Source organism: Macadamia integrifolia, unplaced genomic scaffold (assembly GCF_013358625.1).
Source record: "Macadamia integrifolia cultivar HAES 741 unplaced genomic scaffold, SCU_Mint_v3 scaffold2083, whole genome shotgun sequence".
Lineage (NCBI taxonomy): Eukaryota > Viridiplantae > Streptophyta > Magnoliopsida > Proteales > Proteaceae > Macadamia > Macadamia integrifolia.
The window spans coordinates 34,926-48,346 of NW_024868501.1; the positions used below are offsets into that span (position 1 = coordinate 34,926).

The following is a 13,421-nucleotide window of genomic DNA, read 5'->3' on the forward strand; positions in this document are numbered from 1 at the left end:
AAGAAATCGTCTTAGGTTGGTTTCGTGTCCTGCATAGAGAAACAAATACAAGAGAGTGAGCGCTGGGTTGATCTAGCGGGGGACTCTCCAATGCCTAAGTTAGACCTCTTAACAAATAGATAATTCCAGTAAGAATGAAAAAAGATCGGTCATCTGGAAAAGAGGTTTACCTGGGTATTTATAGCTGAGGCGGCTATTGAGTGAGAGTCCCTCTTTTATAGCTTCCTAATGCTGGTAGGAGTTAGAACAAAGCAAGAGTTGTAAGGGAAAAGTGAATATGGAGGATGTTGCAGTTATGAGAACTCCTCATATTGGCCATGTCCCGGGGGATATTGTGAGATATCATTCCTTCTAGGAAAAATTCGATATTCTACTGAGAGTTCTTTACTGACTAGGATTAGCCCGTGTCTTGTGATCCACATGTTGGGCTTGGTAAGCCCTTTTGGGCGTATCTTCGTGAGGATGATCTATTGGAATCTTAGGCCTAGTGGCCTGAGTCGAGAGGCCTGATTCCCGAGTTATTTGTTCCAGGTGACAGGTTGTGCCCCCGATGTCCGATTGGTGAGTACTCGGGACCTGCCGTTCAGTAAAGGGATTAGTACAGTCGGACTTCCACAATTTGAACAGCCGAGCTGTAGGACACTCATGTAATGCCCTTCCTAAGCTGGTGTTTGCTTAGCTGTTCAGGTATCAAAGTCCCTTTAGTACAGTTGGTTGGGCGGTCCGCTTCTAGTTCAGGCATCTACTTTAGATTGAACAGATGTCCTTTTTGGGTCCAGGCCGCTTGTCAGGACTCGCACGTCTTAGGGCATGCTGCCAAGTCGATCCCGTCTCGACATACTCTTGATGGTTGTATGTTTTTCCCATAACAGTATGAATTCGAAAAATCGAAGTGATAGGCTTTGGGTGAGAAGAATAAACTTGCCTTATGAAAGGTATCGTTCCTCTATTTATCCAGTCTATAATTGAGATGAGTTATAAGCCAGCCTCCAACCTAGCCTTAAAGGCAAGGCTTTGATGTGTATGATGCTCTTCTGATAACCAAATCCTCCTTTCTTCTTAGGTTTACACATGGATTCCCAGGATATAAGATGGATCTCTTCCCTTGAAATTTTTGCCTCATCCAGTCTCTTAATTTACTTAGGAACACTAACAAACCTGAGGATTGGTCGAACCTCATGGATTTAACCGGGGCTATGGTATCACAACTTGGGCTCATCTTAAACATGCTGGAGACCTAAGCTGAAATTCTGACCTAAAGGTGTCAATATAGAACCGAAATCAAAACCAAACATTTAAAATCGAACCAAAATGAATTACCCATTTTTTAACCGAATAATCATTCTTTTTTAATGTTTGTCAAAGTGAATGATAAATTATATTACATTTTAATGTTTGAAAAGAAAATATGATGGATTATAGCCCTAATACATGAGGAGTCTTATGCTGGTGAAGATGTAAAAAATTGGCCCAAACACCTAAATAGGGCTAGGGCTTAAACTGAATATAAACCGGATCAAAAACCGGATAATGAACCGAACGAAGCCAATTCCGTTCTGGGTCAAAAAATACTCTTATTCGGTCTTGGTTTGGTATTGGTTTCTACATGTTACATCTTGAGCTGAATCAAATATCTGAAATCGAACCAATTGACACCGTTAAATCTGATCCATCCTTTACACATTCTTATGAAAGATTAGGGAAAAGTTTGATATTTTTTCAAATGTAATAAAGCATCAATTCTACCATGTGGACACATGATATACTCATTCCGGTCTTCTAATAGAAAAAGCATGGTTGAGATTATTACGTGTAAAAATGTAATTCAATGAAATACCTTTCTTAGGATTAGCACACATTCTATGGTTAGGTGTTGACTGTTACAGTGGCTTTGGCTTTGGTGGACAGAGTCCAGACTAACTTGGTTGTTTTGCTATTACTTTTGACTTGCGCTAATAATTTGCTATCATGCTCTATTTTCCCTTTTACATATGGATCAATTCTTTCTATAAGCTTTTGACAAGTATTCTTTACCTTAATGTACACGAGCAACAGTTTTACTATGTGCTCTTTACATAGTTTTGAGCAGACATACAAGAATCATCCACACTTAGAATATACTCAATGTGAAAATCTGTTGTAAGAAGAGAGAGATTGAGTAAATTTCATATGCGTGCATATCAAACACCGAGAACCATTCTTGTACGAGGACCTAATCCAGACTCATTTTCTTTTTCTGACTTGTGCTTGCAATAAATGAAGTTCAACAAAATTTTAAATGCTTACTTTATTAATCAAAGATTGTGGCAAGCTCAAAAGCTAAAAATCCCTCTCATATTTCCCTCTTCCCAGTGATACCTTCTTCTTTCTTCTATTAGGGAATATTGAGTTCTCCCTTATCTTTGACATACTAAATTCCTTTGATGATATTCCAAACCTCAGCAGTAAAATTCGTGCAAATATCTAAATACACCTTAACGTTAAAGAGAACTCTTCCTTCATAATCACACAAAATCCCTTTTCCCGCTCTTCCCGGGTTCCCTAAAAAGCATCCATACGACATATAAATTTTGCTAGAAGAAGATTTACCAACCGAAATCCATCAAAAAAGCCCAAGCCGAATTTAAATTTAAACTTTTTGAGTGATAGAAATCCATCGAAGAAGCCATGCCAAACTACTCAAACCAATCCCGATTCTTGAATCCCATTCCTAGCGTGCTATAAAAGAAAAAAAAAAAAAATCGAAGGTCCCAAACTAATCAAACCAGTTCCGAATCCATTCCTAGCGTTGGATTAAAGTCAAAAACACTGAAGGTTCCAAACTTCTACTTCTACTTCTTCTTCTTTTGATATCTCTCTACAAAACCACTCTCTCAAAAGGCTCTCTCCCCGGGTACCTCCAACCACCAAGACCGCACCATCCTTGGCAATTCCTCCTTCTGCTCTCTCTCTCTCTCTCTCTCTCAGTTTGATTCTCTCATTTATTCAAGGTAATTCTACTAAACTTATGTTACATCTTCATGGAACAAGGTTTTGGAGATCAGGTTTTTCCTACGAGAATCATTTTCGTACGAGACTGATTCACACATATGGAAACCCTGGGGTAGATTCTATTTGTGTATATCAGACTATAGAAAAATGATTCCCGTATGAAAACCTGATCGACACTCGGTTTTGGGTTATAAATTTGTCACCATTGTTTTAATTATTGCCTTTGAGAGATTTAGTGTTCACATCTTACTTGGGAATAGCTTACGCATTAATTCCTGGAAATAATGGTTATCATAAACGTTTACTGTTTGTTTTCTTTCTGCGATTCATTTCTTTTGTTACTTATCTATTTGTTTATTATAGTTCTCAACAATCAGGGACTTGTTAATAAGTTTCTTCTTTGGTAAACCTGTCTTATACTAGCTGTTGTTTATATTCATGCTTGATTCCACAAACTTATACATAAAGAACCCGTACCATAAAACTTAGGGACTAAGACATCATAACTCATTTACCATTTTCTGGTTTTAAAATGCTTGTCCTATGGCATGCATGAAGTTATATCTTCCTCTTTTTGGTTCTTTCTTTTTAGTTATTTTTTAGAGCATTAACTTTCCTTTGTTAATTTTGTTCCCTCTATGTCAAAACATGATTCATTCGCAAGTGCTTTTGAAATGTATTTTTTGGTGTATAAAGGAAATTTGTAGTTGCTTTCTTGTTGTGTGTTTTGATTTTAGAAAGAATGTATTGTCAAACTATGATAATCTCATACTTCAACGGTGTTAGGATAGAAATAGTTCCTTATATTCGTTTAGATATTTCTAAAATACAAATTTTGAACTTCTTATGTTAAAATTTACTATTTCCTTAGTGAAGTGATGGGATTTTAAGGCTTTAAGCATTGTTTTGTGATTACTTGTCACTGTGTATTTTTTAATAGGAAATGAGTTGGTCGTCAAGTGATAATTTTTTTGTGAATGCAAAGTTAGAAGTTTTCTCAGTCGACATCTTTTCCGAACCATTAGAATTGACACGAAGCAAAAGGGTTGTCTACGATGGGCCGAAGGGTGATGATTTCATGAAGTTCTTGCGCTCTAAAAACTTTCGAGTAAACCGTCAGGGCAAGGCTATTGTATGCGTCCAAAAACGCAATGGTGATGGTGAATTTCTTGAACGTCAGTATGATACCTTCGTTCTAGAAACGGTGGTCCCATTGAGCCCTTTTGGTTTCCAGAACGTACCATTGCCCAAGCCGCAAGAAGTGATCGAATTGCAAATCCTCCTAGAGAATACCAAAGTGGAATTGGTGAAGAAGAATGATGAACTTACTGAATTGCAACGCCTCCAGGAGAATACCAAGTCTGAATTGGCAAAGAAGAATGATGCACTTATTGTTCTGGAAAATACCAAGGATGAATTGGCTAAGAAGAATGATGAGCTTAATGAATTGCAGAGCCTCCAGGACAATATCAAGGATGAATTGGTGAAGAAGAATGATGCGCTTAACAAATTAATGAAGCAGAAGATTGATCAAGATTGGAATCGTGAACAGTTTCGACTGACTATGATTGCGATCACAAACTCAATGAAGAGAGTGTTCATTGACTTTGGCCTTGAGCCACCAGCCAACGGAGATCCAGAATCTGTGTTGAGATTTCTTGAGATGTTACGTGATCTGATCCTTCACAAAGAATTTGGTGCCACTTTCTTAGTAGCCGCAAATAAGTTATTAGCCTCGATTGAAAGTATATTTGAGAAACGAAATGGCATAAGCATTGGCATGGAAACAACAAATAGTACTCCGAGTACTCCAGCCCGTCTCATTGAGAGTCTATTTACCTTAAGAGGCTTTATGGAGTCCCACTTCTTTATTGATGGTAGTGTTATAGTCAGGGATTTTCGCCTGATGAACGAGTACGACCTCCCAGTTATCCTTCGGGATTCTGCAGCAGATGTGGCTGAGCTCAGGAAGAAGGAGGTGGGTGCGAAATCAATCGATAACATCGACGAAGACTCCATCTTCTATGGGTATTTCAACATTCCAAAGGTGGGGATGTTCAAGGGTGTTTTGACCAGAGTTCATGCCACCTTGCCGGATGAAATCATGGTGAAACTTCATATAAGTGGAAAACATAACATTATCAATGATAAAAGGTTTTGGTTTGTCTTTGCCAATGGGTCAGCTATGTTTGAAAAGGAGCTTTTGAGTCCTCAAGATGCCAAATTTGCACCTTCTCGGGTCTTAGGTGATCCGACCGACTGTCTTGAGTTTTTTCGCAGGATGAATCGCACCTTCGTTAACGAGAAGGGGACATATCTCAAGTTTGAGTTTATTACCGCCAAGCTTCCAAGAATGGAGGCTATAGACTTTGTTGGATATTATAACAAGGATTTGGTACTGAAAAATCCTTTTAAGTTAGTGCAATTTGATAAGAATGAACCTGTAACAGATATCGTAAAACGAGACGTTTTTTTCCCTGGGTCATACTCATTTAGGGGTAACGATGGCGATGCCACCATGATTGCAGATGAAGCTCTGGATTGTGCTTTCACATTCAAGGATTTCTGTTTTATTGGAAAAATAACAAAAACCTCTGGTACTTTCCGTATGAATGCTCTGGTGAGCGTGTTCTTTGAACAAACCCAACATGGGCAAAATTGTTATGTTGATGATATGGCAACAACTTTCTTTGTTTTAAAAACAGAGAAAATACCTACTTGGAACATTAATGGAAAGAGGGCACTGGAATTTATTGAATAAATAGTTTGTTTTGTATTATTTTTATTTTTTATTTTATAATTCTCAATAAAGTTTGTTGTGAGTTTTATGTGATGCTCAATAAAGGCTACCTTATGGCTTGAACAACATTGACAAGGATGAGAGTGCAGAACTCATATCCGGACCGAGGTTTAAAACTTTGGATCGGTCTCGGCAATTACCAATTAATCCGGATCCAACGAATTTATCCCTTTTTTTTTTTCAATCGGTTTTTATTATCATGTTACTCTGGGGTTGTACTAGTGGATCGGTTTTGGGATCGCTTTCGATAAATATTGACTCCATTCAGTAGATTTCACCAATTCCAATCCAAATTTCGAAACTATGATCTGGACTAAGAATCCGATCGACGAATTAGAGAATGGAAGGTCTGGTTCAAAACTTTTTTTTTTTCTTCTTAAATAGGTATAACTTTATTGCGAAAAAGAAAAAAAGAATGAGAAAAAAGAATATATAAGCCTAATAAGGCCATAACCCAAACAACAAACTAAACAGAATCAAAACAATCTAGGGGAAGAAAATCACACCCCTATAAAAAAAAAAGTAGCTCAATCAGGAATGATTGTTCTATAACACATTTATCCCCCAATTCTGAACCAGAAAGGTTTCTTCGAGTGTTTTTTCTCTTAAAGTTAGTACAATTACACATGTTCAAACTATCCGATTTGATATCTTTTATAATAGCGTAGTGCACTCTTATTTTGTTTTGAAAGATTCTAAAATTTCTCTCTTGCCAAATCTAGCAAAGGATGGAACAAAAAGGCAATCTTACCAATAGTCCCAACTTGGCTCAATTACTTAGAAGATTTTATTTTCACCTTTCGGGGATGTAAGTGATTTTTTCGCATTAAACCTATAGAAAGCCTTGATTAAAGCCCTTTTCATATCTTCTTGCTTGATGACATGCTGGGTGCCCTGAGAAACCTCCACATGTATTGCATGTATTGAGTGTCCATATGGAAGTAAATAAAGTAGGCTATTCCTGGTCAAATCTGTTGTGAAATCTGAATCTTCAGTGATGCCTCCCACGTGGCAAGCAAGAGTACTCGATTAATTCAGTATTGATGCTCAGTGTGGTCCTAGATGCCATTTAATTTGTTATCATTTTTTTTTTATTTAAGTGTTTTCTTGTTTTCTTTGATGACGATGTTGAAAGTGAGGATCTCATCTGGATGCTTTGTTTCTATGTTCTTTGAGTCTTTATTCTTTCGCTCCTGTATGGTTTTATTTTCTCTTTAATACAATCAATCTTTTAAAGAAGACAAAAAAAAGCTGGTTGTCAAGTTACAGAAGAGTTGTAACCTGGCTTTTATTTTCCAAAATACCCACAGTGGCAAAGAAATCATTGGCTAAAAGGAAAAACTTAAAAGGTAAATTAATTGCTATGTAGACCCATTAACGACATTTCACTCATCTTCTCTCTCCTTGTACCTCCTCTTTCCATGTGCATCAAGCAAAAGGGGAGGAGCGGCAGCTCTAATCGGATTGAGGTCAGACAGAGACTCCCCCCACTTCTACCCCCCCCCCTCCTCTCTCTCTCTCTCTCTCTTTGGTTGTCACCTGCAATAAGTGACAACGATTAGCAGCGGCAAACTGCATGGGAGGATTATGTTACGACTCTTTTGCTGATTGACTCATTGGGCCAAGCAGTTTAGACTCATTTTGATTAAAAAAATTCTATCCCGGTCTATTGTGCGAGTGGAATAGGGTTTTAGTGATTCTATTATGAATAGAATACTGATGATCCTTGTAGCCATTACTTACACAACTTATTGTTATGAACACTATTTTCTCACAAAAGCAAGTGCATAGGGAGAGGAAACTCAAGGGTAAGAGGCTGCAGAAGATCTTAGTATAGGGATTCCAATTTACGTAGTTCTTCATCCTATTCATGAGGGTATTATTGTTCGTGGTTTAGGGACTCCGCCCACACTCAAGAGATATGTGGTTAATCACTTTATGATTTATACTTCTATTCCAAACACTATAGGGTTGTTCATATTATTCTATGGAGTGGAATCCCAATACATAACTCTTTTTTTTTTTTTTTTTTTTTTTTTTTTTTTTTTTTNATGAAGATATGGCAAATTGCTGACAATTAGATGAGGCAGGTATTCATGTCAACATTATCAGGACCAGAACTAAGGTGGCTTACGCACTTGGAATCCACACAGACACAGAATTGGGCGGTAGTAGTGAAAGTCTTCACTAAACAGTATCCCCACAACATTAAAGTAGATGAGGAACGTCGAGAGCTCGTAACCTTGAGATAATAACCTAGGGAAGGGTTTGCCACTTTCTTAACAAGGTTCAGGAATAAGGGTGCCAAGATGGCAGATCAACTTTCTAAAGCAGAGCAAGTAGAAATGTTGATTGAGAACTTATCAAAGCCTTATTATGATGTTCTCTACTATCAATATCTATAGACTTTTAATGCCCTAATAGCCACCGGGACACGTGTTGAGAAAAAGATCCTAAGGGATGCACAATATCAAAACAAGGGGAAGAATGCCAAGGGCGGGCTAGATAAGAATCCTGAAACCAATGTGATGGGTGCAGTCCAACAGTCAATATCATCTGCAACCACTTCACTTTCATAGCCATTTGTAATACAATTAAATGCTCCTTCCCAAAAGGCTCCTTGCCCAAGAAGACAATTTTCTGATTTGGGAATGCCAGTGACAGCAGTGTATGAAAAGCTAAAGAAATAAGGATTGCTAGGGATAATGGCTCCAAGAGTAATCAGCAACCCTCCTCCAGCTTGGTATAGAGATCATGAATATTGTGCTTACCACAGTCAGAAGGGGCACAACACTAAAAGATACCTAGCTTTACAACATGTAATTCAAGATTTGATAGACAACGGGACCATTGAAGTCGAGGCCAAACATCCTCCCAATGGTATTACTAACCCAATCCCTGATCATGCAACAGTCAATGTATTGGAAGATGAATCAACAGAAAGTGACCCCACTCAACTCATCAAGCCACGGGCTCGAAGAGATCACTTAAATGTCATGGGAGGTAGGACCAAGGTCAAGAAAACCCCTAGGAAAGCAGAGCCATCAGAAAAAGAGTCAGAAGATGATGATTAGATACTTGATCACCGACCCCAGAAGAAGAACTCACCGCCTCATATCATCGGCTATCGCCATTATCCTCCTTCTCATTGTACCACCAGAAAGTAGGCCCCCCTTTATCATCCTATCATCCACTACCTTCATCAGAATACCCTATTTTCTACATCAAATCGCTTTTATATCAACCCACCACATACCCCTCATCACCTTTACATCATTCCCATGGGTCGATAAATAAGCCATCAGACCCAAAAGAAGGATGGATGGATGGGTATAATTGGAAGGATATGCTTGCACTCCCAGATTCCCCAAAGATGACTTCATCAATAGGATCAGTGAATGCATTAGGAGAAGACCAGGAGGGTGATCCCACTTCTCTAATCAGCCCACTATATCTTTAGAGGAGAATCTAGAGGTGATTGAAGAGATTACAGATGATCTTCTCAAAGTAATAACAACATTGGCCATAGGGGAGTAGAGTAAAGAGTACACCTCCCTAATCCATATAGGGAGTGGCATAGAGGATGATGAATTAGATAAAGAGCCAAGTGAGGGAGAAATCAATGAAGAAGAGAATGATGGAGATGGCTTTAGTTGTCAAGACGATGATGAGTACCCAGACTGGGATGGCTACCAGGGGCCTTGGCACAATGATAATGATGATGAATTAGGGTACTACTCAACCAGAGATCCAAAAGGATATTCAGTATATGTAATTGGAGAGGATGACCTGATGGTTGATGCCACAGATACTATTTAGTCAGCACTCACGATTCACATGGAAGGAGATGAGCAGGCACCTACCCAGAAGAGCCATTGCACCATTGAAGAAATAAAAAGTTTCTTAGAAGGAGAAGAAGGACCTTTTCCACATCTCCTCATCCATTGAGCCATCGAACCTGTAATACCCTACTTCTTAAACCCGGTCTGATTACACAGTTGACCCGGTTTAACGATGCAGGACCTGAACCGGAGAGAGTTAGAGCGGGATCCTTATGGACTATGATAGCAAGGGTGACCTTAAACACCAACTAGCCCAACAAGTCCGAGCCAATGCCAGAAGAGACGGGAGTACCCAAGCCGTGCACATGCACCTACCATAAGGCCATGTACGGATAAAGCAGGTGTTGTAGCTGTATATTAAGGTATATATGTATACTACATCATATTCCAGGGGTGGGGTTCGCGCCGAGGCTCGAACTCTGTCAAAATCCCAAGTTTTGGCCCTCAAGTGGGCGGACAGGTGGGCGCACCCACCCACCTGAGTGACCCATCCATGTGAACTATTTAGTTATTTAAGAAGTATATATATAGCATTTATGATTTTATTTTCTTTTCATTTATGACACTCGTACGTTGGTGAGGATAGTAAAGAGGAGAGAGAAAAGAAAGGGGAGAAGAAGGGAAGAGAAGGAAAAGGAAGAAGAGAAGGATTTCAGCGGCGCCGAAGCTTGATCTTCCCATTCCGGCGCCGAAAGAGTGATCTTCAACTCCAGATCTACATTTAGAGGTAAGCAAAGTTGGGTTCCTTGAACATTCACCATACCCAAGCATAAACCCTTGATTCGCGTGGGGTTTCTTGAGATCTTGTAAATCCCCTTTGAAATGATGAATCTAAGGTTTAATAGATGATTTATGTGTTGATCTTGAAGGATTTGAAAAGGTATTGATAAGGTTGGAGAAGCATTGTGGGTTTGAAGTGATTTTGAGGGTTTGAAGGTGTTCTTGAGCAAAGAAGGTAAGATGGTTTCCCATCACTTGAATCTAACTTAGATTTAGGTTAGAACCATCCTATAAGGCATTGAAAGTCTGAAGAATAAGTTGGGAAAAGCCCCATTTGAATCCCCAAAGAATGGAGGAAGTTGGGAAGAAACAACAGTTTTTCCACCAAGACCGGTGGGTAGGACCGGTGGGCCATCTGGCCCTCCTGTGAGCACCCGCCTGAGAGGGTAGGGCCTTCGGGCACAATCGACGGGCCAGACCGATGGGCTAACCGGCAGGCCACCCTACCCACCGGTCTTAGCAGGGCCCCCTGGCCCAACCGATGGCCCAACCGGTGGGCCAACCTACCCGTTGGTCCAAACCGGTGGGCCAGACAGGTGGGTTGTCTGACCCACCTGAGAGGCCCCGAATGTGATTCTTACGTCCGATTGGACCCAGATCAGACGTGCAACCTTCTTTTAACATTCTAAACAATATTTTTTCATCGGATCTCGTTAATTTTGATTCCAAAATGGTGAAGTACTAACCCCGCTCAATCATGTTAGGTTCATCAAATCCTACGCTTCTCGCACCGGATCTCACCCATACCGAACGGGAATCCTTGTACACTACAGGTAAGTGGGGAGAGGACGTTTGGCCTTGTTTCAAGGCATTGTTTGGCATTCATTTAAATGTATCTAGTCTAGTCATGCCATCATGAATATGCTATGTAGATTAGTCATCCTCACATTGTTATGCATGTGTGCTATGTTTACTTTCTAAATGCCAAGTGATGAGATGCTTATGTGATGAATGTTGACATCATGGTGCATAATGCATTAATAGACTAGATGTCGTAGTCAGCTTGGAAACGAGTGCATTGGTGGCCCATGGTATGGGACGCGGTGGCACTATACAATCGTACTATTGTCATATAGGAGCATGCGGTTTAGGATTTTCACCGTCCCGTGCTACGACCCTTCCCAACAGGGGTTAAGGTGTTGGGTTACCATTTGGGGGGAAACAGTGGTCACGATTGTCGGGTCACTATGGCGGTTAAATATAACGCCCGGCAGGTCAATAGGACAGTCAGCAACCCCGATGGTACATTCAAGAGGGCCAATCGTACTGCTTTTAAATTGTTGGAGTCAGCACCTTTAATTTTAGTCATTTGCTTTTCTATTGAGAGCCGGTGGACGGCATTGTTTTTACTTTTCCGAGTACTCACGGTGGGCCTTCTCCGACAGCTCTATGGGCGTATCGCGGGATGGAGTTCACGGCTCGTACCAGGAGTATACGTGCATTGTGGCTGTAGTAGCACTAAACCAAAGACTTAGTAATGTTGCTTAGGTGGATGTGATTTAAAATGTATTGCATGGCATGTAGTTCATATGATTGTGTTTTGATGTGTGCACTGTTATGTGGTCCATCTTACCACTTACTGAGCTAGTGAGCTCATCCCACGGGTACCCCCCTTTTTAGATGATTTTGCAGGTCATACATCTGAGAAGCACGAGGTGGGTCCCACAGTCGAGTTTCCTGAAGAGGACTGGTGGGCCCCTGAGGAGTTAGATCACGGCATTGACTGCTCGTGCGAGAGTTGTGCTGCGGGACCGCAGTTCTGATGTCGAGCTAAGCTCCACTTCTGAGGCTGAGCTAAGCTCTACCGTGTGATGCCGAGCTGGGCTCAACCCTTGATTCCGAGCTGAGCTCTAGCCTTTGATGCCGAGCCGAGCTGTGTACTCTGATTATTTTGATGGTTTCCTTTATGTACTTGATATGTGAATTGTACTTTTATTATGTAAATATCATGCCCTCAGGCCCACATGTATATAACTATTGTATCACAATTCGGGTATCAAGTATTATGGGAACATTCACAGGTAAACCTAGTCTTCCGCTGATCTGATGAGCTTATATTAGTTGTGTGTATGCTGTGGTGGAATACAGTATCAGATGATCCTGGCAGGTTCGGGTTAACCGGTGTTAACCCGGTCACTGGCCCGGTTCAGTGTGAACGGGGTGTGACACTGGCCCGGTTCAGTGTGAACGGGGTGTGACAAACGGTGGTATCAGAGCGTGATGCTCTGCTCCACTCACAGCATACCATTAGAATCCCGTAGACTCTATAATAGGGAAATGGGGTTGGGTTAATGTAAAAGCTTTAAAGAGTAAAAGCCAAAGAAAGAAGTATTAAAAAAGGGTTGCATTTAGATGTTGTATTCATGGCATGCATGAGCGTAGATAAAAAGTAATAAGTTGATGTTATAACCTATCGAGTACTATTTTGACAAAATTTCGGCAGCATAACGGCGTAAAATGGGATTTCAAAAAAAATTTTCACACAAACACCTGATAAACAATATATTCATATATGACAATGATCAAAAATAGCAAAATACACCACAACTAAACTACACAAGTAATCAACATATGAATTCACCACAAAGAAACCGCTATCAAAATATATTATTCCACAAATGATTCCAGTTACCGTGCAAATACAAGGAATGAGAAGAAATGAAATATACAACAAGGTCCACAAAAAGGAAAATAGATAAAAAGCTAGTGTGGGCAAGCTAAGCCCTCATTGATCATCGTCATCGTCATCTATGATCACCACGTTCGCCGGAGGCCTAGAGTTGAAGTCGAGGCGGTGGTCATAGTAGTCAAACCTCGCGTTCACTAGCCATACTGCCCTCCGTAGTCGGCCAAAATCTACTGACATGGCGTTGGTCGTGGTGCTCAAGTCCTGGCCCAGTTGGAGAAAGGAGTTCTCCAAAGTAGCTTGCCTCTCCAGGATGCGTTCCTCCCTGGAGGCACTCTCATCCAGCCTTCTCAGTAACTGAACTTGGCCATCCTGAAGTCCC

The 13,421-nt window shown here is 40.4% G+C and overlaps 1 protein-coding gene across 1 annotated transcript; it reads left to right on the top strand.

Moving 5' to 3' along the window:
• The first annotated feature begins 2,889 nt into the window (after positions 1-2,889).
• Positions 2,890-5,770, top strand: LOC122065665. The gene is made up of 2 exons (XM_042629493.1): positions 2,890-2,990; positions 3,932-5,770. Exon 2 carries the CDS (start codon positions 3,935-3,937, stop codon positions 5,750-5,752), a length of 1,818 nt encoding a protein of 605 aa, XP_042485427.1. The 5' UTR covers positions 2,890-2,990; positions 3,932-3,934; the 3' UTR covers positions 5,753-5,770.
• The last annotated feature ends 7,651 nt before the right edge of the window (positions 5,771-13,421 follow it).